This window comes from Hirundo rustica, chromosome 8 (genome assembly GCF_015227805.2).
Source record: "Hirundo rustica isolate bHirRus1 chromosome 8, bHirRus1.pri.v3, whole genome shotgun sequence".
Taxonomy (NCBI): domain Eukaryota; kingdom Metazoa; phylum Chordata; class Aves; order Passeriformes; family Hirundinidae; genus Hirundo; species Hirundo rustica.
This window is the reverse complement of record NC_053457.1, coordinates 24,371,125-24,394,556: the sequence shown is the minus strand read 5'-3', so window position 1 is coordinate 24,394,556 and position 23,432 is coordinate 24,371,125. Positions and strand designations below refer to the sequence as shown.

Genomic DNA, 23,432 nt, shown 5'->3' with positions numbered 1-23,432 from the left:
TCAATACAAAAATAATGAATAGGTATTCTTAATTAATAATTGCATTATAAAGAATATTTATTAATTTGTCCTTTTCCATAATATATGAAAAATACATCGTTCCTTTTCTGTTTACCAGGGAAATAAAGGAAACTGAAGTTGAGGAAGCTGCTCTTTACTGGCAATCTCTACGTGATATACTGAACAAGTCTACTTCAAATGAAAATTCTGTTCTAAAATCTATGGCAGAATGGAAGTTTGACGCAGAATCTACATCAAAATCACTTCCAGTAAAGAAATGGACCGTGCTTTCTTTATTTTTATTGGGGGGGGGGGGGGGGGGGGGGGGGGGGGGGAAGTTTGATCATTATCCTAAAATTGTACATGATAAAAATTGTCCTTAATACATTCATCCTTTTGTTAAAGTGGAAGACTACCCCTGAGGATAGGCTGAATATGCTTAAATAGTAAGAGTACTATCAAAGAAATGGAATATTTATGGGAAGATGACATTCACATCTTCAGTTTTACTTGGCTTCCTCAGCCACAGAAAACTCTGTGAAAGTCAGTCTCCTCATGTGTGATGTTACTGCTATACATTGTGTGTTACTAATTGTATGTTTTTGCATTGAAATCAATCAAAATAGTGATTACAGAGATTAGTCCAGTCAATCATTTGAATCAAAAGGCTTTGCATAATAGCAAGGCTTTGCAGGATCAGATCTGGGGACTGCTCAGGCAACAGAAATGTAACACCCTCTAATTTGGTGGTGGTGGTGTTTGTCATGGGAGTCCACTGTTTCTTTCATTTCCATCTTTCTTTTACTCGCTTGCTAAGTACCTGAGCTAGATGTTTATACCCTTAATACCCTTAAATCAGGAGGCACCACTGAAGTATTTTAATGTACAGGTGACAGAAGAAGATGGAAGCATCACAAATACCGATGACTTGACATGGATAGGCCAGAGAACACAGAAGGTACTTTCATAGAACAAGTATTAACCAAAGCCAGAGTTTTCAAGGGTCATTAGCCACTTGGGGTGCCAAAATATTTGCTATAAACAGTCCTAGTTTCAAAAGCTTCTCTCACATTTGGCCCTTTCTTTAACCATTGCAATCTAGACTTTTAGAAGTTCTAGGCCAAGGTTATAAACACATCAGGGAAGGTGCCTAGCACAAATAGGAGCTCTGAAGACCAGAAGATGACTTCTGCACAAGGAGTACACACAAAAAAGCAAAGAAAAACAAGGGAAAAAAAAAGCCTGAAAAATTCACTTCTTTTAGAAACTTAAAAATCTTTTTATACTAAATGTCAAAAAGTTGTCAAGATTATTACCAGAAACCAAGCAAGTTACTCAATGAAAAATGACAAGGAAAATTTTCAACAATGAAAAATCTAAGGATTAAAAAAATTCTGGCAGTAGGCTCTATGCAGTTCTATGTGTCTGTAAACACTGCGCTTGGAATGATGTCTTTCTTTAGTATTTTCCTTTTTTCAAGCACTATTGTTGTACAACCAGTTTACAAGGTGACGTGGCAGTAAAATCTGTTTTCTCTTGTGCAATTCTAAGCATCATCCTATTGAATTAGGGTTGTGAGTGTTTCAATTATTAACCCCACTGGTACTTTATTTTCTGTACAGATAATGTTCCTTTAGGTTACTTCATTTTTTTTTTTTCTCTTGCCTTTTTTTTACCTTTCAACAATGCATTTGTTGTATGTCAGGTTATGAGAGAAGAGACTCGGAGGTTTGCTTACCAGAAGGAAGAGGTGCAAATGGGAATTAAAAAGCTGCGTGAAACTGTGAGTTTTTTACAAGGGTAATAAGCTCAGCTTCCCAGTTTTGTTTAGAAGAACTTCCTTTATGGCTGTGAGCTCTAGTGCTCAGTTACATTTTTGTCATAAACTGTCATAAACTGTCTGAGCAGACAGGTATTAAAGAGATGTGTTTCTTAAGGGACCAATGCTGAAACTGCCAGGAGCTACTGTCTGCTTCTCAGTTTCCTTTGCTCCAAATGAGTATTTTGTATCACCCTTATACCTTGAGCTATCTGTCCCCTCAGCAGGCTAATTTCTGCCTGTCTAACAACCTTCCATTCTAGAAAAGACTGTCCTCTCATTTTTCTTCTGCTTCTTCCCATAAGGCACATAAAAGTGCAAGTAATTAAAATAATTTTCTCTGATATCAGGTTGTATAGTGTTAAAAATAGCATTTCCTCTATTCACATTCAAACTACTTTTTGTTCCGTATATATTTTTTAAAAAAACAGATTCAGAAAATGATGCATGAAAATGAGCAGGTGCCAGACATTGAGAAACTCGAGCTCTGGGAGTTCAACCTGGACTTAGAAGAACAGAAACAAGTGCAAGCGGAGGTTGAAGAAGACGTGGCCAGGGTATGGCAGAATGGGGGAACAATTTAAAGCGATCAGTGGAAAGGAGAAAAATGAGTAAATAACAGAGGATTATCTCAAAGTTGCTGTTCACTGCTGAGAAGCATAAAAACAGAAAAGTATTTGAAGTCACTTTTTGAAGCAGCTGATGCAGACAAGACAACTTGGAATATGATTTATGCCAGAAACTATAAATCTCACACTGTGGCCTTGGGAATGTTGCTTAAGTTCAAGAATGCTTTTCTTCTCATAGAAAATGATGCCTCCATTACTATGCAGATAGTTTTTGGAGAAGACAGCAGTGATAGTCTAAGATGATGAAATATTGATAATTCATTTATAGGTCTCAGTAACTCAATGCAAATTGTCCATATCTTGTTACTTTGCACCACACCCTTTTATTTTCTCTTCTGTGTCTTGAAAGGCAAGGAAGAAGGTTGAGATGGAGACTTTATCCTACTGCTATTTGCAGGATTTAATCAAATATGATTGCTGGGATGTCATGTGTGTAAAAGAGCGTGCAGTTAAGGTAACCTCTGCTTTTTAAGACATTTTCTGCAGTAGTTTATTTATTCCTTCAGGTACAGAGACAAAATAACACATTTGTGATTTGCTTATGGTGTGGGAAAAACTTTACTTCTTCCCAAGAAGTAAATCAGGGAAATCTTTAATTCTGTTAATTTTGTCTGAGCCTGGCAGATTTTACCTTTTAAGATGAAAATTAGTGCTGATAAGCAAATTGGGAACTCTCTAATTCCTTGATCTCAGAAAATATATTTACACAGAATTGCTAAAAGAAGTAAATATTATTTTTCTTTGTCAGTCTGTATGACTTCTGCTACTGAGAACAAAAAGGCAAAATTTAACCTTGATTTTGCCTATTTTAAACAGAGGGAGATGAGTCAAACTGATGCTACTGGAGAATCCCAAGGGTACTGAAAGACCAAGTCATTTTACAGAAAAAACCAAACATACTAGTTCTGGTTTAATTCTGTGGCTAAAGAGACCACACCCATAGATTATTTTTTACAACTGTATTTAATATATTGTCTGTACTAATTAATCCTCAATTTGATTCCTGATTTTAAGCAGTTTGTAACTGTTTAGCATTCAGGTATTGAACAAATGAACTGATAGAAGCATTCTGAAGAACTTCTTACTTCGACTTTTTTTATTTTAAATTTGAGCAGTGCTTCCATATCAATTGTCAAGTGAGTAATTATCCACTGAAGGAACGTAGTAAAGAAGAGCTGGAAACTTTGAAGAAAGTTCTCCAGTTAAAGAAGACCGAGACAGCTAATCTTAAGGTACAGATTATGATCATCTGAGCTGGAATCTTATCACTTCTTTATCTAGTTACATTCCTAAGGCCCATTTTCTTGCTGCAGAAGTTGGCCAACAAAAAATTAAAAACATAAAGGTGAAATGTTGTTAAAAAAAAGTATTAGTCTTAAGTAAGCACAGAATAGCTGGGGTTAGAAGAGCCCTTTGGAAGTTATCTAGTCCAACATTCCCAGAGCGTTTACTCAGGGCTGTCCAGTGAGGATTGGAATATCTCCATGGTAAAAGAATCCATAAGCTCTCTGGACTACCTCTTCTCATGTTTGACAATGCTCACAGGAAAAAGAACCACCCAAGCCTTCTCCTTCCTGAGGGTTAAATAATTCCAGTTCTTTCTGTCTTCACATAAAAAATATTTAAAATCTTTACTGATACTAGTGGCCTATTGCTGGACTGCTTCAGTATTCCCAGTGTTGGACTGGGGAACCTACAAATGGACTCAATACTCCACATATTATCATTTCACTTTGTATTACTTTGATCACTGAGTTTAATAGAAGAATATAACCTCTAGAATTTTTTTCATTACGTGCCACTGGATCACGTACAAACTTAACGCAGTTGCTGTGTTTCTGATACTCAGGCTCAGAAGAAAAATCTTGAGGCTGACTCTGAGACAGCTTTATCTGAGGAAGAAGAAGAGAAAGCAGCAGAAATGGCTGATGGTGCATCTCACTGGCTAAATGGAAGCCTGAGCTCTCAGTATGGTGGGGACACATCCATCCTATACCACCAATGTGACTTGCACACCAAGGAGCAGAAGCTCAATCAGATAATATTATTGAAGGTGATATCTTCTGAAATCTGTCTTACTGCAGTGACACTCTCGTATCTGTTGGTTTTTACAGCAGTCACAGCCACTGTTAGATTTTGGACATGACCAAAACAATGGAAGAGTCACACCAGTCTCAGAGTAACTGAGACAAAAGCTGATAAATGCACAGTGTTGTGGATTTGCCAGCTTGGGTTGGAAGAACAAGACTTCATTAAATTGGTTATCCAATTTCAGAGTATCTGTATCCTTTTCATGGTGCATTTTAGTATTAAAAAAAAAAAAATCACAGTAAGAGAGACATATGCTTTACCCTCTTTAATGTTCTACTTTTCTTCATTGAGATCAATTCTTTATGCTTAAAGAAGAATTTATCCACTAAGAATACATGCTTTTTTAGATGATTATAAGGTCTGAGGTGTTCTTAAAAAGTCCGTTTCCAATGTTTGTTTGTTTAATGGGCACATTTTACTTACATATGACAGAGAATCACATGGAAGCATATTGAAGCTGCAGGTTGCATCAGGAAAGTTTATCCTTTGCTCTGTCTCCCTGCAGCTGTGATTTACAGTTTCTAGATTTACAGGTCACATGTTTTTTTTCTTTGAAGCTCCTTCTTTCAGCTGAAGAGGGCCAAAAAAAAGCAAATAGAAGACAGCCTAATTTTTTATCTAGCTTTGGCAGCAGCATGTTTCTTTCAGATTCTTTCTTAAATGCCAAATATGTAGAAGAAAATGAATAAAAATTTCTAGGGGAAAAAAAAAAAAAAGAAAAAAAAATCATCTGCCTAAGTCTATTTAACAAAGCTTGAACTCTACACTTAGAATTTTCACAAAAAGGGGGTACCAGTTTATCTTCTTGTCACACACACAAATACACATTCATGATTCTGATGGCCTGAGGAACAGTATATAAACATGCATGTCACCTGAACAGCACTGCTGTTTCCTTTCTCGGTATTCCAGGAAATAATTTACAAAGTGAAAACTGCTTTTAATGAGGAATTTGACATAGTTGTACAACAAAAGGAGCAGGAGATAGCCCGAGTGAAAGAAAGAAACCTGAAGATCCGAGAAATCTTGGAACAGCTTGAACTTCAAGTGGAAGTGTGGGAGCCTGTCCTTACAGATGACGAGATGCCAGAGCGAGCGCTCACTGTTCAGGATTCAGAGGTGTCTGAAAAATGCATCTTTGTATTTCACCCATTCAAACCCAGCTCTCTAATTCTTGTTTCCAGACACTGTGTCAGTACTGAAAAACCTTCAAGATGTATCTGTATACTTAAAATCATATTTTTGGCTCATTTTCTTCCCTTTCCATTTAGGGAGAAAAGCATTAATAAGTCATTCTGAAACAAAAAAATGTATACAAACTTAATTTATCTCTGTTAAAAGTTTTCAAAATGCCCATAAATTAGATAGAAATTCTTTGTTCCTGACATTCAAACCAGGCTTTCAGAAATTGCTTCCATAATTAAGGGTTTCTTTGTTTTCACTGAGTGCCATTTGGAAACAAAGTAATTTTAAACTAACAAATCTAAGTATTAGAGCATACTTAGTAATGCACTTATAAATTCAATTAATTATTTACAAAGAAACCCCATATTTCTTATGCAATATATTCCACTGATCTTATCTGCTCATGTGGTCAATCTTTTCTCATTTTTCTTTGCTCTCTCACCAGTCCATGTTCTCCTACTGTAAGAAAAGGCATACACAAAACACAACTAATATCATGATGGTGGTTTATATTTTAGGATCTTTAAATATAGTTTCTGTAGCTGTTCAAAAGGAGGATTTTCATCTTGAGGAATATTGTCATGGAGCAGAGCATTGAGCATAGAGCACAGCAAGGATTGAGAATTTGTATTACACCATTGTAATGATTTAACCCCAGTCAGCAACTCTGCACCACACAGCTGCTCACTCATTGCCCTATCTCACCAGGGTGAGAAAACAATTGGAAGGGTAAAAGTGAGAAACTTCGTGGGTTGAGATTAGAGCAGTTTCATAACTGAAACAAAATATAATAATAATTACAACAGTGATAATCATAATGTAATTAATGCAATTAAAACATAATCATAAATGTAATTAAGAGGGGAGTAATAAAAAGAGAAAGAAATAAAACCCAAGAAAAACAATTGATGCAAATGAAAAACAATGGCTCACCACCAACATAGCAATCCCAGGTTGTGGGATTGCTGTACTCCAGCAATCTTGTACCCCAGCTACTTGGAAGAAAATTAACTCCATCCCAGCCAAAACCAGGACCACCATTTTTCCCAAGGTTTTTAGTCCCTGTGATCATGTTTGGAGAAAAGAATGCTGATATGAACTTCATTTTCTGCCTTCAGATTAAAGCTGAGAAATACATGACTCGAGAGGAGACAGAGCAAGCAGAAATGCTGGCTAGGCTTGAAATGGAAAGACGCCTTGCTGCTATGGTAATTAAAGAAGCATCCCTTTTACAGGCCACTGTCTCTCTTCAGGCTTATTTAATTAATGCAGCACTGAATCATTTCAGGGAGTATAAATTTAAACTGGTAGGTAATGATGATATGTGCCTTTTCCTTCTTAGTCCTGTTTACAATCAGAACTACATAGGTCAGCTAGGGGGAGAAAAGATAGTGTTTGACTCCCGGTTTTTAAACATGTGCTTAGGGGCAATATAAAATACCGCATCAGGTGGCTGGGAACTAGATACATGTCCAAATTCATGCTACTCCTCAGTCAAGAGCTTTGTGCTTGATATGTTTGTTGTTTCAGCAGCCTCTGCTCTCCACAATTCAGACTAGAAGACTGTAGTGCTTTCCTCTGGCATTAAAAAGCAACTATAAAAAAACTAAGATGGTTCTGGCCCCAAAACAGATGCACAATTACAACTTCCTTCATCATAGCTTGTCAGTTGGCCAGAAGTAACCTATGCCTGTGTTCTTTCCAAAACTGCCACAATGGCAGTTTTAGTAAGTTATTTGGCATATGAGTATCTGTTTACCAGAAAAAACTTTTGGCATGTTTCACACACATCCCTAGAAAGCATCAATCTGCTAGTGACATGCTGAATAATCTAGAGGTGAACACTGTTACCACCCCCAAAACTTGCAATTGCTTCACTTCCTTTTGTATCTTCAAGTATTTTTTGTGGTTCTTCCCAGGATGATGAAAGACCACGTGCTCTTGATGACATGATGGGTGGAGTGTTAGAAATCAGGAAGGAAGACATTTTGAAAATGGTGAGATGTGTTTCTGTCATGTCCTTTAGGAAACCTGTGGACTCTTCTGGCAGTGTGAAATTCAACCAGAAAATATCTCCAAGCTCAGTGACAGAAGAAAGCTGGAGAACTGTAGCATTGCTTTATGACCAGATAGACTCCATAAGAGAGCAAACACAAAAAAAGACCACAAGATTCTACTGCCTGTGTAGAATTACCTATTAACACCTGTTCCTATTGCAGTGGAATATGTAGGAACTGTAGGAACTGTAGGAACATCATCTATTTAATGTACATCTATCTAATATATTACCATTATAACAGCTATATTGCTGGGGGAGGGGTCAGTCATTCATGTCTGGGATCTTACAGAAAAACACTGTTTCATTTCACTCAACAAATATAGATAGTACAGCAGTAGGGGAAGGAAAGGATGTGAAGGAGTGCCACAGAGAAAGGGTAGGGCAGACCCAAGCACTCTTCTGAAATCAGTCTGTTTTGGAAAATTAGGACTCCACATAGAAGTTTACATTAGCATGGAGTTAGGTTTGAGGTTCTGAAACAGAAAATGTGGTGTATCTTGTACTGACAGTAGTATTTGAGTACCAAATTCTTATATTTTGCAAGTGAGTCTAGCACGATATATATACACACAAATTACTGGTGCAAGTAACAGACCAGAGCAACAGAATAAATATGTTACTTTGGCTTGTACTTTACTAAGAAATACCTTTTGTTAAATTTAGTGCATGCTGTAGTTTGTTAGTGTGCTGATGTAGACTTAATACTGCTTTTTAAGCATATTTTTCTTCAATACTTCCAGGATATTCCTCCACCTTCTTTTATATCTAGATCGGAGGATCTTTGGACTGAAGAAGAAAAGAAAATATTTGAAGAATATGAGAAAAAAGTCAAGGAGCTGAATGAAGAAAAAGAAGAGTATAGACAGGTAAAATAAAATGAGGAAAAGATGGGTTTGTTCACAGTACTCATGACCAAAGCTTCTAATCTTTCTCAGAAGCAACTTCTAAAAATGAATACTAATAAATAGGATAAACTAATAAATGGAATAAGATGATCATCAAAGATCATGTAGCATATTAAATAAACTCTACCTCAGACAGAATTAGGGGTCTCCACTTACAATTACTATGGGCAACAACTTGTAAAAGTTGTGATATCCTAAGAAGGTAACTTTCCTTCACAGATGTACCAGTATTTCTAAAATGTGTTTCTCAGGTTCATTCCCAAAGTTGCTGATGCCATACACAAATAAGACAATTATATTTATTCTTCAAATTGGTATTGGAACAACATAACATTGTGGCCTGGCAGAACTCTTTCCAAGCAAGTAATTTCTGTAGCCTTTTGGCTGAATTTACAGTTCCATATTGTGCATTCTTCATCATCTCATATATATAGATAAATATATATCAAGAGAGATTTCAGAAATTATTTGTTCCTCCAGATGTAATATTGCTGTTCTTGTTCTTCCCTTCCCCAGTTTCTGAGAAATGAATGGAACAAACTTGAAACTTCCATCAAGGAAACAACAAAAAATTTTGATGAGATTGTCTGCAAACTCTCTGAAAAGAAACTGAAATTAGAGATGGTCATCTACCAGGTATTGCAAAAAGCATTAATTTTTCATCTCTGCCTCTTTGCAGTAGAAATGTTAACTTTTTTTAATTACAATAATTTCACAGGAAGAACTCAAAATAGTCAATCTCATTTATGCTTTACTGTTGGATGAAGAGTTGGACACCAGAGAAGCTGGACTTCATAAATTCCTCATGAAAAAAAAGAAAGAAAAAGTAAGTTATAATTTGGAATGCTGTTGTTAGGAGTAATGTAATGTTTACAGTACCATTTCATGTGAAGTCTGCTCTTTCCAAACCAAAATCTTGCCATAAAAGACTTTCTGACAATTTACAGGGTTATGGGTTTTTTCAATTACTACAGGTGACGTACATTATAAATACCTCTGGTTTTCTTAATAGGTACTGAGCTCAGTTCATCTGGGGTTCTTTGGTAAAACTTCATACATTCAGAACGGCATGCTGCTATTTGTTTGCTACATAAATATTCTTTAGTACCTCGTATCAAGCAAAACGTGACTTTAGTATCCTCACACATAGCAGAACTCTGCCATGATAATGGGGAAATTTTAAAGTTAAGAACTCTCCACTGAAAAACATTTGAGATTTTTTGATTGGTCTAACCTGAGATGACATGAAAGTAAAAAGAAATCTCAATAGAAAAAAAGGTATCAACACCTCTCGCTACATGCAATGTTTCAAAAAGCTTGTAAGCATTTCTTACACAAATTTGTTACATTCTTAAGCAGCAGGTTAGTTTAATTTCACAGCTCTTCATCTTCTAGCAGTATCTACAAGCGACGCCTGAAGAAGGCACTATATTAAAATAGCTCAAAAGGTTATCTCTAGAAATAAGAAGGTGTCAGCTTCGTCACTGTATGTGAATAGCTATTCACTGCTTCTGCTGGCTGTTTCATTCCTGAAATCTTTTGGTTTTACTATAGGTCAAGGGTGCAAGAAAAATGCTGACTGCAAAATACAGTGTTGAGGCTTACACAGGCCCCTACAAAGACGCATTACACGAAGAGAAGGTGAGACTCTTCAAAACACATGGAGTTTCAGAAGTTAAAAGTTAATGTTGTATCTTCATACAGAGAAGAATGTACTTCTCTGTAAGCAAGAGTTCTGGCCAACTCACTGATCAATGAAATTAGTCAGTAAAGGACAGTGTGTGCATAGAAGAATTTGTAAAATAGTGCAGATTCCTATGACGTTTGGGAGCACTTGCAAAAGCACTGTATCCTGTATTTCTAAGATATGGACATGTTGATTTCTTTTTTAAACAATAATATTGTGGTAACAAGAAAGCTTTCTTCCCCATCCCAGAGCCTGGAGCATGGTTTTATAAAGCAGTTTGCTGATGTACCTCATGATCTCCTTGAGGAACTTTTACATCTTTACAGACATCGACCAGAGTAAGATCCCCTCCTATTCCATTGTTTAAATACTAATATTTCTTGTGAGTCAGGAATGAGAATACTATTTATTCTAATAGTCTAAATTATATTGCCCGCTTTTAGTTGGACAGTTAACAATAGCTAATTTCCCATCACACTAACAGTTGCTGTTTTGGATATACATTTCCTTATTCACTCCACAAAATCTATTTTAAATGCAATCTAAACAATCATCGGGTTCCAAGACAATATTCTTATTTTGTACAGTCTTATCTATTTGCTTTTTGCAAGACATTGAGGGTATGAAACATTCTTAGTTTTTTGTGATGTATGAAACATTTTTAGTTTTCTTCTTCTCTGCTAGAGAAAATACAAAGTACATCCTGTCTGTGCTGTGTGTGTGCACTAGGACCCCAAGGACAGAAACCCTCCTTGACACAGCTGACCCCTATGTGAAGGGATCACCTGAGGATTACCAAGATGCACTTTCCCTTTTAATGAAAGCCATGGATGAACTGGATAGTCCTGAGCACATGCCTAGTGGCTTAGACCCGTCTGTGTGGGAACGTTTTTGTCTGGCTAGACGAAGTAAAATGGAGAGTGAGGAGCTGGTATGTAAAATTCTTTATTTTGCCTGTATACTTCTTGATATTTTTGGGTCTTAAATTTTAGTGGAGTTCTCACGTAGGGTCAAGCTAGTGTGAAATAACAATGCAGGATAAATACACTCCGTTGGCCTTTGAAAGTTTGTTCTGGTTGCATTCAATTCAGAGTAACAGGGAAACCTGTTCTCTAGTTCAAGCTGTAGTTCTTCAGAGGAAAAATTAGCATTTTAATATGGATGGATTTGATCAGAATGATTGTGACCTTGATATGGTTTAATTAAAAGTAAAGAATATATCATTTTCCTTTTCTCTATCCATACAAAAAACCCCCAAAAAAACTATAAGGTATTTGATTCCAATTATCTGTTGAAGTCATCCTCTCCCATAAGCATTCTACACTTGCACTAATGCACTCCAATATTTTTCTAAAATATAAAGAGCAATTCTTAACTAAAGGTATTTCTGGAAATGTATTTGTTCATTATAAAAGCATGAATGAATAAATCTGAATTATCCAGAGACAGATACACATGAAATTTGACCAAAAGAGAAGCAAATATGATTTCCCTTCACATGACTACACTATGCATAGATGAACAAATATATCCTGAGAAAGAACAAATATATCTTGAGTAGAGTATAAGGATTGTAACCTTTATGTCTCATATGCTGTACTTAGATTCTCAAAATAGTGGGCTGCATATTTATGTATACAGATATCTTCTTAAGAACTTGTCTGTCCTCAAAGAGGCTTGGCTTGACATACTGACAAAGTTGAAAAAGTTGGAAGTGTCACAATGTTGCTTGCCTAGGTGAAATGGAAGGCCCTAGCACTGACAGACAAGCAGGCCTGTCTCCAGAGAAGAGTGAATGAAAATGACAAGATGAAGTCAGAATTAGAGAACATTTTCCAAGAACTCACTTGGTAATTTTGTCTTTTCTTACCTTTAACTGAGCTTTAATACTCCTCCAACAGGGAACCGAAAGTTACAAACAAAATGATACACCTCTGTTCTCACTTTTTTATCTAGGTTTCATTGCTGCTTGAACCTGCAGTTTTTGGGTTTTTTCCATCAACATAACATAATCTTCACATTTGTTATCATTCAAGAATAAATTCCAAAGTAAAATATACAGGAAAATGGGCCCTAGCTGGAAGTCTCTTCTGTTTTCTTTTCAACTGATATTAAGATTTCTTTTCGGTAATAGAATTTTCCCTCAGAACATCTGCTAGAGAATGTTAAACTGAATCCAGTACTTGAAATTTTTTTGTATACATACACCATAAATTACGGATTTTGTACTCACTTTAGCAGCAAATACAAGACACAGTCTGTCAAAGAGTAAGCCCTACATGAACATACCACCTACTAGTAATAAAAACATTGAGAATCATGGGAGGATTTATATAATCCTGTTGAAATCATTGAATGCTGTTTTTATTTTTTGCCATCTTAGGCTGAAGGAGGAGAAGATGAAGCTTCAGCAGAATGTGACTGTCCAGTTTTTGCTAAAACAAGGACAGGTGGAATTGGAAAGTACTCAGATCCCAGACTACAGTGATGCTGTTCTCATTGATAGGAGTGTTGTTGAAGAACTGAATTGCGCTCTTGCGGTAATTTACATTATCTGGAGGAAATTCAAGCTTTCTAAACAAATGTATTGTCCTTCAGGGGCTCAGCTTTTTCTCCAGTTTGACATCTAGTTTCAATTCATTACAACACACCAGCATGCTCAATTGTAATCTAGAAGCTATTAAGAATTCTCTGATGTCTCTTCTCATGATGTAAAGATTGCAGTGCAGCCTGATTTCTTGGCGTTTGATCAATACAATTCAGATCAATGAAATGGCGACAGTCTTTAGACACACCATCACTTCTAGTTACATACACTGTAACTAGAAAATGCTAATATCATGGGCACCAGTCCAAAAGTTCTCTCCAGGCAAACTTACAGCTTATTTGAATAGTGGCTCACATTAAATGTAAAAATTAGTACTTTTTTTTATGTAAGGTGAAATTGGTGATGATACTTAACACAGTTTTTCATACCCTCATGAAATGTCCTTTTTTTAGGCATTCTAGCTGTTCAAAAATTGCCTTTTACTGCTACTGCACAAAGCCTTCAGTAACATCTAGAAAATATCTTAAACAGAGGAAGCTTGTTTTTTGTAGACTTCAAATGCCTTTCCATTCTTATATAAGATAGATTGATGGAGGGAGAGGTTAGTTGTCATTTTCTTCATCTATTTCTATGATCTAAGGCTGTGACACAGAGCATAAAAAAGAATGAACTTCCTTAAAAGATAACCATCTGGAGCAAAGTCTGGAAAGAGACTGCAGTTATGGCATGTTTAATTGACTAAAATTATGACTTTGGAAACTTGCCCATCTTGTTGTAAACAATTATTCCATAATCCGTAAAGTGTGTTAATTAAGATTGATCTATTTTTTTAGGCTCAAGGAGAAAAAAAAATTACTGCCATGGTAGAATCTAAAGACTTCTCTAAAGGGATAATACAGCTGGAATGGGAACACAAGAAAATGAAAATGCAGATACAAGATCTGAAAGAGAAGGCTCGGGATATTGTAATACTACCTATTTCAAAAGATTGCCAGCTAGTGAGTTGCTTTTTCTGATTTATATTTTAACTGCAGAAAATTATGCTGCCTATACCTGTAAGAAAGGTCGTTTATATTTATACCTCATAAATCTCCTCTTACTAGAGAAATGTGATACCGAATAGGTCAACAATTCAGCTTTCAAAGGGAAGTCTTACTCACGAGATTGAGCAGTGATGAAATTCTTTGGGATGTTACAGTGTAAATTAAGGCAAAATTAGCCCTAACTCTTAGTGTTTCAAAATTGGCGTTGAATAAGGAATCAGGATTTTGCAGCCACAAGGAGCAGATCTCTCAAATCGAGCAGAGTCCTTTTTAAGTGGAAGGTCTGAGGTGCCCTCATCTGGCATCGCACAGAAATACCGTAACTTTGCTCTACACGGAGCCTGAGCGTTCCTCGGGGAGCCTCACCCAGTCCCACCCTCTCACTGCCATTTGCTGGCCCAGCAGCAGAACAGGGAATTGTTTGCCATGCCCGGCAGGCAGGAGGGGGCAGCCGGCCAGCATGGCAGCACCTGCAGAGCTTTGAACAAGCTGGCAGGCCAGGAAAAAGAAGTAAATGTTGTGGGACACAGCCAAGGATACCACTGGGAGAAGAGGAGGAATAAGAAAGGTTGTAGAGAAAGCCTGAGGGTTTGGAGTATGGGATGTAGGAGACTGTAGGGAAATCTTATGGTCTTATGGCGATGAGGTCGGTGGCATAAAGGTTTGGAGTAAGGGATGTTGAAGGATGGGTAGGCTGGAGATACAGCAGTGGGGACAGTTATCAAGCACAGTAAAAAAGGAAAGTCTTGGACAGCAGGTAAGGATATTGCAATTCAATCAAAAGACCAGAAGAAATTTCAAAAATATGTTTTGCTTAATCTTCATTTGTATTGCTTAGATTACGTTATAAGCAAAAGCATAGCTTGGGGTTTTGACAACCTCAGCATACTTGTTTGGCCCTTGTTTCCATTATAAATATATAATAATATATAATAAATAACATCCTTTTTAACAACTGTACAGTCTAGTACTCACATAGCATCCAAGCATATCCTTACAAGGTCCATTTATGATCACTAGTAAGCTGTACCACTGCAGAATTCTATCTTTTTGAGTTTCACATAGTATGATTTTCTTTATAGAAGGGTAGAATGGTTGTGAATGAACAGGCATAAGATAATTTCTTTCTGGTTTTATTTCTTCAGTTCCTAAGTGTGAACAACTACGACACCCACATTGCTCAGCACTTAGCAGGGATGGAGCAGAGCCTTGGTGTCATGGATAAGGTAAATCCAAGGGAACCACCACATCTGAGACACCTCCTTAGTTTAAATGCAGCTCCTTGCCTTCATTAGCAAGAGGTGTTTGAAAGAATAAGTGCAATTGATATAGGCATTCTAACTCAAGGACTGTTGGAGAGTACCCATACTAGCACACAGAGATAGGCATAGATATAGATATAGATAATAGATATAGCTATATCTTGTATTTGTTCATCTGGATTTCAATCGTTTCCTCAACCTGAGCTGTGCTGTCTACAGCAGCAGTTCTCTAGTGTTTGGAAACAGTCATCATACATGGATTGCTGCAGAGATGAAGCCTATCTACTTGCTATTACTGGAATTAAATACTTTCCTATCCCAAACATCTGAATGCAGATCTGCTAATCATTTCTTACACAGCACTGCCTACAAAAGTACCTCTTCAATTTCTAATGAAGCATTCTTTCTGTCTTCACTGTTTAATGTTTCTCTCCAGGAGCACCAGTCTGTTCAAAGTATCCTGCCCTTCTGTATTCCAAACAAGACACAACAATCTGATTTGCTAGCTACCTCATGTATTTCATCATTCAAATTATGACTGTCCTTGGTTTTAAGTGGCTTCACTGGATTTTCTCCAGGTTGTGCCAGTTGGCATCAGCTTCCACTTCCTCTTCAAGCTTTATCTTGTCCCTTTACAGCCCATCCATCAGCTTCAGCAGCTCCCAACAGCCAAGAGCATGCCCTTAACTCACTGATTCCACTGACTTCCTTTTCTCTCTTTGCCTTTCAAGTTTTATCTTTAATATATCTCCCTTCCTGACCTATACCTCTTTATTCCTTGGCTGCTCCTTAAATTAGAACTCCCTAAACTGAGATACCCTGTGTAAAAGACACTTTACAAAGTAAAGCTTACAATGTGCTACTAGTCAAATCAACATGCATGAAAGTTTATCAAGCTACAACACAGTGCTTAAAGTTACAGCTTTTCATCATAAGTTTGTCTGAACAGTTTTTGTATGACCTCATATATTTGTTTTATTCATCTCAAAATGAACAGATGCACAAGAAGAATGTGAAAAAACATCAGAAAAAAGTCAGAGAGCTGAAGAAGTGCATCCATCTAAAAGAGCAAGCGAACTACGAGCTCAGCCTGCAGCTGAAGGAAATGCTTGTCTCTGTGTCAGAAAGGATGCACATCTTTGAGGCAGCTGGTGAGTCCAGTGATGCACTTTAAGGCACAAGCAAAGAGCATAATTCCAAGGCTGGACAGTGCTGTTCTCCACCATCAGCTGAGGGGCAAGGAATACCTGTCTGTTACTTTATGTGCACGAGTGGAGTCCTTCCTACCAAAACCTAACCTGGTTACTGAAGAGTTACCTGGAAACACCTGTGGCTCTTGTAACCAAAGCTAATTGACTGCATTCCTGAAAATGTTCAAGTCAAGCTATAACAGCCATTAATAACCTCATTAGGCAACATGCTTTCATTTCTTCTGAGTGCTGTTCAATGGGCTTCTTTTCACCCTTCCAAAAGAACAGAGGAAGAAATGTGGAGCAAAGAATAGTATTCACTATTAGGAAAATGTATAAAGATCGTTCCACTACAGATTTTCAAAACAGCGGGTACTTGCTAGAAGCTAAACAAAGCAAGGCTGGTGCCTTCTTGAAATATTTTGCTTTATTCATTACTATAAAGACTCTGAAGTGCAACTGTAAGCCTTTTTAAAAACACTCGCCTATTTTACACAAAATTTGGAATAACCCCAGAACAGCTCCCTTATAGATATAGATTACACATCTCCTATGAGCACAGGCTAACATTAATACTTTGTTTTCTGCAGACACACGGGATATTTCTAAAAAGATCACAAGGCAGCGTTACCAAGAGATTGTGAAGCAGAAATATCTACGGATCCTTATAAGGGAACAGGAAAAGCAGCTTGCAATTCTTCGGTCAGAAGCTGAAAGCTGGAAACCAAGGACACTCCATATTACTTAAAAATCAAGAGTCTAGGTAGATGAATAATACCGTGGTCTTATCTAAGGAAAAGAGTTTTGTCAGCTGATTCTTCTCCCTGAACTTTTCTTCCACAAAGAGTTTCTTCTGTAATTCCTTTAAAAATAAAGGAATTTGAAAGATACATGGTTGTCTGATTTGCATTTATCCCATTATATTTCAATTGATGAGATTTATTTCTACTGGTTTTATTATATAAACCATATAGCTCATTACAGAAAACAAAGGATACAAGAAATAGTAGATTGATAGAAGAACAGGTATATTTGTAAGTCCATTGTTTGCAATATATTATTGTAGAACTTTTTAAAGATAAAGAAATCAATGAATTGGCATCTGCTACAATTCACGTCTGCAGATTTGACATAATTTACCCTTGTGGTGGCACAGGTGTAGGCTTCTGAGCGGATGTAGGGCTGCTTCATCCTGACCATGTGTGCCAAAGGCAGCTGCGCCTTACCATGATATAATCACCCACAGCCAGCAGGAGCTGTGGCTGCTGCCAAGGGCAGAAGCACAGGAAAACCTGGTTTGGAAGCACCTGGCCTCCTAAAATAGTTGCTGGCATCTCCCACCCCCTTACATTCAGATGCAGTGTATTCTCCTGCCACCTCCTCCCACAGCTAAAGAAAATAAAGAACCTGTGATAAAGTTAACTACTGCTGGAGCCCAATCTACCTACTCGAGCATGCTCCCTTGCTTTTATTTCCCTTCTCCAGGGTGTGTGTCAATTCTTCTCCCTTCATAAATTCATGACATCTAAACCCATGTCATTGTGAGAGCAACAACAGCTTTGATACCTTAGCTTAAAATTCTGCATTTGTAAGAAAAAACTATTTCAGTTGTGATCCTGCCCATCTCATTTTGCTTTACCATCTCTAACAGGGGGTCTCACATATTTCAAGACCTTTTGTCTTTCTGCTGAAACTGCCCTAAAAGCAGCATCGTTCCAAATGTGCCAAGGACCTCAAGGAAGATCACTGCCCCCTTCACGAGGCACCATCATCTTTGTGCACTAGCCTAAAAAGACAGAGACATAGTGCTTTAATACTCAAAATGTGACTCAATATAAACGTGGTTCTGTATAAATTCTCTCTGGACAGCAACAGTCAGTATTCTTAACAGCAAGGTGTAGGTGCAGGCTGAAGTCTAATGAGCCTTACCAATGGTTAAGAGTCTGTATGATCGTTGATTTTATTTCTCTTGAGCTAAGAAACTACTCCCTTATTAAGGAAACAGGATATAGTACCTGTAAACAAAAGAGGTGGGGTAGAACCAATGAGAAAACAAGATTCCTAGCAGGGAGAGTTGTAAAGTAGTTAAGATTTATGTATTATTACACTGGAGAAGCAATTATAGGGAAAATAAAAGTGAGCAATTTCAAGTTAAATTAATTTCTAAAAAAAGGTATTTATTAGAGAATAAATGAAATGGTAAAGATTTATTCAGCTTGATGATGCTGTGTTTGAAGCAATCCCATTAAAAAGGCCTTGTTTCTCTTACTTATTTAAAAAGGGAAAACACCTTGGCTCTCAGATGGAGTAGGAGAGTGGAAAGTTGGTATCACATTTCTTGCCTTTCCTTCTGTTACCTCAGGCTGTGGCAGGATGCTTATGAGACAGCAGCCCTGAAGAGACTGCAACTGCAGTACAGCACATTTCCCTCAGCAGGAGTTAAAGCTAGTGAGAACATCTTATCTCAGCTCCGGACTATTAACATCATCAAAATTAGTTATCTTCACTTAACTCACAAAATGGTTTCATTGGCTGACTGGCACCAGGAAGACATTTGTAAAATGGGTGTATCTACAAACAAACTGAATTGTTCCCCATCTGAACATGAACAGAATTGACAATTTGAGTTATTTCAATACAAGTAACCATGCAGAGACTAATAAAAAAATGGACTGCTTTCTACCTGTTAAACTATGACTTAATCTTATTTTTATTAAATAAAAATTCACTGACCAAGTCATTAATACAGATTCTCCAAAACATAACCAGTTTGATTTTTTTTCCATTAAGTAATGCCTTTTACAGTGCCTACTGTATGTATAGACACAGCTTTACAAGTATCTCTGGAGAAAACCTCCTAACCCCAAAGCATAAAGTCCATTGTCTGACCAACACTTCTGACACAATCAGAATTTATTCAGTCTTTTCTGCTTTTGTGTATGTGAAAAGAAAGCTCTGCAGCTGTAGATTATGCATCTACAAAATCTTCTTCTGTTCTGCTGTAGTGCAGTAATTGGTCTTCTAACCCAAAAGTATCGATGAGCTGAGTGAGACTCACTTTCTTGCCATCTGCAGAAAAGGCTGACTGCAGCTCATACAGCATCAGCTGGGTGCTGCTTCTCCACTTCACTATCAAAGCCTGCAGCTCAGACAGGTCGTTCTGAAATTGGGACAAACAAACAGTCATCACCTGCTGCCATAGGGGGGTTTTCATACCCCGCAGATGTTCTTATAAAGCGCCTTAAACTGAGACAATACACAAACACCACACTAAAAAAACAGTGGGTAAGGATTGCCTCACCTTGGATCGATACATCTTCACCAGTTTGAGCCTACGAAGCAGCTCTTCCTTCTCTTGCACTTGTTTCACCAGCTTTACTTTTTCTTCCAGGGACTGCTGCTGACCAAGATCAACCTGCTGCACATCTGAATTCTCTGCTGATCCACAGGGATCGCTCTCCTGTGAGGGACCTTTGAAACATGTGTGTCCAGTGCCATTTCCTTCCAGGTTTTCAGCACCATCTTGTAATCTAGAACAGTCTGTACTTGTCTCTGGCAAGCACCCTCTGTCAGCACCAGCAGAGTCCTTTTCATCAGTGTCTATTTTGAGCCGCTTTGCCACTGTGAAATTGGCATTAAATGAACGTCTTGTTTTCCTTAATCGTTCCCTCAGAGCTGCACTCATTTGCTAAAAAGTAAAATAAGCAAGCCCAAAAAACCCAGGTGGTCAGGATAATCTTAAATTTTTATCAAATCTCAAACAACTGTTTGGCCATCATTATTATTTACATAGAATATGTAATATATTTAACTGGCATTGTAAATGTAACTCTGTGTAGCCACCAAAACTTGAACAAAGTTAACTTCTTCCTTTCATATGTATTTGTACACACAGCTGCAAGATACAGAAAGATATAGCTCCACATTTTGTTGGACAAAATCCTGTATTCTATTGAGGCAAACTTACTTATCTAGTCTTTGTGTGAAAGAAATACAGCATATTTCAACTTGGTTAATTTTATTCTATCATTTTCCCCTCTAGTTTAATGGAGGTAGTGGTTATTTTTCCTGCTGTTTCATCCTATATGTCTGTATTAGAACGAGTACAAAACATCTGTATTCTAGAGCATATTCGAAATACCTGTATAATTTTGACCTGTTCATGCTTCGAGACACTTCACAAGCATCTAAAAAGATTTTTTCCCTTCCAAATAACTATTTTTAATAATATGTGTCTAACATTTTTATTTATAGAAATGCACCAAAATAGGGAGTGAGGTATTAGTTATGGAATACTTTCAAACCAGGCCTGTCCTGCATAGATCTGGATGCTGAGTGTGACAGTATCACCATTTCACATGCTGGGATGAGACCAAAGCAGAGCTCAGCACTATGGAGAATATGCAAACTGAAAGCATTGGACTTTGTTCCACTGGAGGCAGAAGTCACAGAAAGACATCTTGCATGCACAGCAATCCAGAAAACTAGGATTTGAGAAAACTGAAGATGACAGATTAAAAGAAACAAAAAATCCACCACACACCCCATACAGTATTTAAATTTATTAGTATGGCATTTGAGTTATGTTGCTCCGTCACTTTGTATTCACAGAGAACATCTGCGTTTTCAGAGCAAAGTACACCAGACACATTCCTTACCTGCACAGCCTCGTAGCTAGAGGTGTAAGGTGCCTGTCTCTGCCCTTCCAGCAAGCAGTATCTCAGTGACTTCTGACTCCTCGATGATCTCACAAGCATTTTTGTTGCTATGAAGAATCACGTTATTGGTAAAGCAGTAAGTTTGCATACCTGTTTCCCTGAGCTAGTCCCCTGTGCAGGTGCTGCCCCAGAATCCTTCGGAGTATTGCACAAAGGTGGCAATTTATCCAGCACTGACTCTTCCATCCCGAGATGATTAGCAGTCTGTTAAATGACAGAATGAATTACAGTGCCATTATCACCTGATTATAATGAGCCATGTGGCTGCAGAAATGAGTAAAAAGCTCTAATATGAAATTCTAAGGCTTATTTTCTAATTAGCATGTTCAAAAAAGACATCTGCTTAAGTTACACAACAGTTTCATGTGCTAAGTAGCATCTTGCTTTGTAAACAGCTTTTCTTCAAGAGGATGCATGACACTACTAACTGCCATAAAGTCTTTTATTATCCATTTTATATATTATTTTTCCCCTTGCTCCTAAAGCTCTGTGAAGCCAGGAAGATAGTTGCTGTCCACAAGTATAAACAATTAATCTTTTCTATAGAACAATGTAATTGGGTATCAGGTCTCGGAAAACAATCCAGTCTCATTTGATCCTTCCAGAAGTGCTGCTTAAAAAAGTAATTACTCACACAGGTGGAAGTTTTGATTAACAGGAGGCATCCCAAGCTCACTCAGAAAGGCACCTTAATTAAAATGGTTAAATCACACCTCCCAGCACGAACCAACTTCAAATCGATTTGGCAACGTTTAACTTCGTTTAGCAATTGTGAGCCACCTACTAATGACCAGAATGCAGAATCGACACCTGCACCTCCACTCACCTGCAAATTGCAATTAGGAGTTTTGAAACAGAAGCCTCTCAAGAATAAAACCCTGCAAACCAAAACTAGGCAACACAGGGCTGGCACAAGGGGCTTCCTCTTCACAGATGAAAACTCCCAAAGCTTCAGTATGCCAAAGCCTTAATAGCCCAGCAACCCTGGTCTTCCTCGCTTGATACCAAAGGATGGAGGTCCTCATTTATCTTAGAAGTCAACATTCCCCCCCCAGCTGCTCAAAACTGAACATATGGTACTCTATTAAAAGAACCCAGACCTTAGTAAAGAGTCTAGTTAATTGGGTATTTTAGCAATCTATCAATTAAAATGGAAGCCCACAACATCCATTAAATATAATGGAAGTTTAATGCTATTATTTCTTGTTATAAGCAAGAGACTAGAAAAAGCTACATCATTGTTAGGTATACTGTATGACACAAACCTGTAATAAGTCTTTACAAGAAGCAAAATCATTTTAATCCTAAGAGATAGCTTTAAAAGACCCAAACAATCCTACGATTCTTTGCCTTTATCTTCTAATGCAAATTTGTTTTCGAATGACCATAACAAATACTTTTTCCACTGGTCTGCTGATGCTGTTACGTGGCAGCACATTCACACAGGTTTCCTGCACGCTTATAATCCTTTTCCTGTATCTTAGGCTAAGAATCCTTGACATTTTCAAGTAGTAATGCTGTTGACAATACAAAAAAATTCTGTCCAGCAAGTAAAGAAAATTTTAGTTAGAAGGGGAAAAGACAATTTTGCTTTTCAGTACTTACTTGACTTTTGCACTTTGGGTACGTCTGTAACTACGTCCTCAGTTTTCCTGCTTATAGCTACGTTATATAACGGCACTCACTCTTTTTACTGTCTCAACAACAAAAGGCTCCATTAACATTCAGTACAGTTTTTGCCTTGCTAGTTTTCTACCCGCAGAGAAGCGGGACGAAGGCTAGGCGGCCCATAAGCAGGGCTACAGACGCGTGGAGTTCGTTCGGAGGTGCTGCACCCCAAAAACGCAGCCACAACACCGACCCGCAGGGCTGAGGAGTGAAGGGAGGCCCCTCGGGGAGCACAAACCCCCCAGGACAGGGCGAAAGATGAAAGAACCCGGCGGAATCGCCCTTCCGTCCCTCGCTCCCCTCAGCCGCTTCAACCTCCCGCGCCGGGGCAGGGGCGGAACGGGGCAGCCGCGCGCCTGCGCGCTGCGCGTGCCCGGGCGGTGCGAGCTGCTCGCGCCTGCGCGCGCTGGGCGGTGCTGTGAGGGTGAAGGGCGGCCGCGGAGCGTGTTGGAGATCCCGGTCCAGATCCCGGTCCCGATCGTACGAGCGGGAAACACGGGGTGTCCTTGGGGACCTCGTAGACTTTTCTGTTGCATTTGGGCATGCCAGGCGGTGCTGTGTCCCTTAGGCTAATGTGGGCGCACCACCCCATGGATGGGGTCTGGGTCAAGGCCAGGTGCCACCTCCC

At 38.1% G+C, this 23,432-nt stretch overlaps 2 protein-coding genes across 3 annotated transcripts in view; one reads left to right on the top strand and one right to left on the bottom strand.

Annotated features, from left to right (window-relative positions):
• CFAP43 (cilia and flagella associated protein 43) overlaps window positions 1–17,226 on the top strand; it is a 40,158-nt gene extending 22,932 nt beyond the window's left edge. The window contains exons 15-36 of the mRNA XM_040071392.2: window positions 119–269; window positions 890–958; window positions 1,706–1,783; window positions 2,251–2,376; window positions 2,798–2,902; window positions 3,564–3,680; window positions 4,298–4,501; window positions 5,452–5,658; window positions 6,843–6,932; window positions 7,644–7,721; window positions 8,524–8,649; window positions 9,205–9,324; window positions 9,407–9,514; window positions 10,243–10,329; window positions 10,625–10,713; window positions 11,105–11,306; window positions 12,113–12,225; window positions 12,759–12,915; window positions 13,757–13,921; window positions 15,112–15,192; window positions 16,226–16,379; window positions 17,009–17,226. Of these exons, the coding sequence (XP_039927326.1) occupies window positions 119–269; window positions 890–958; window positions 1,706–1,783; window positions 2,251–2,376; window positions 2,798–2,902; window positions 3,564–3,680; window positions 4,298–4,501; window positions 5,452–5,658; window positions 6,843–6,932; window positions 7,644–7,721; window positions 8,524–8,649; window positions 9,205–9,324; window positions 9,407–9,514; window positions 10,243–10,329; window positions 10,625–10,713; window positions 11,105–11,306; window positions 12,113–12,225; window positions 12,759–12,915; window positions 13,757–13,921; window positions 15,112–15,192; window positions 16,226–16,379; window positions 17,009–17,166 (2,785 nt within the window). The 3' untranslated portion in view covers window positions 17,167–17,226. The remainder of the gene's footprint in view (window positions 1–118; window positions 270–889; window positions 959–1,705; window positions 1,784–2,250; window positions 2,377–2,797; window positions 2,903–3,563; window positions 3,681–4,297; window positions 4,502–5,451; window positions 5,659–6,842; window positions 6,933–7,643; window positions 7,722–8,523; window positions 8,650–9,204; window positions 9,325–9,406; window positions 9,515–10,242; window positions 10,330–10,624; window positions 10,714–11,104; window positions 11,307–12,112; window positions 12,226–12,758; window positions 12,916–13,756; window positions 13,922–15,111; window positions 15,193–16,225; window positions 16,380–17,008) is intronic.
• Window positions 17,227–18,538: 1,312 nt separating this feature from the next.
• SFR1 (SWI5 dependent homologous recombination repair protein 1) lies at window positions 18,539–22,770 on the bottom strand. 2 transcript variants are annotated; one of them, XM_040071513.2, is made up of 4 exons: window positions 22,742–22,770; window positions 21,227–21,340; window positions 19,720–20,106; window positions 18,544–19,578 (listed from the first exon to the last, which is right to left on the bottom strand). In XM_040071513.2, the coding sequence occupies exons 2-4, from the start codon at window positions 21,320–21,322 to the stop codon at window positions 19,387–19,389; spliced, it is 675 nt and encodes a 224-aa protein (XP_039927447.1). In that variant the 5' UTR covers window positions 21,323–21,340; window positions 22,742–22,770; the 3' UTR covers window positions 18,544–19,386. The 2 variants fall into 2 exon arrangements, with proteins under 2 accessions (XP_039927446.1, XP_039927447.1); XM_040071512.2 differs by lacking the exons at window positions 21,227–21,340; window positions 22,742–22,770 and adding an exon at window positions 21,077–21,206 and having other exon boundaries at window positions 18,539–19,578.
• Between the last annotated feature and the right edge of the window lie 662 nt (window positions 22,771–23,432).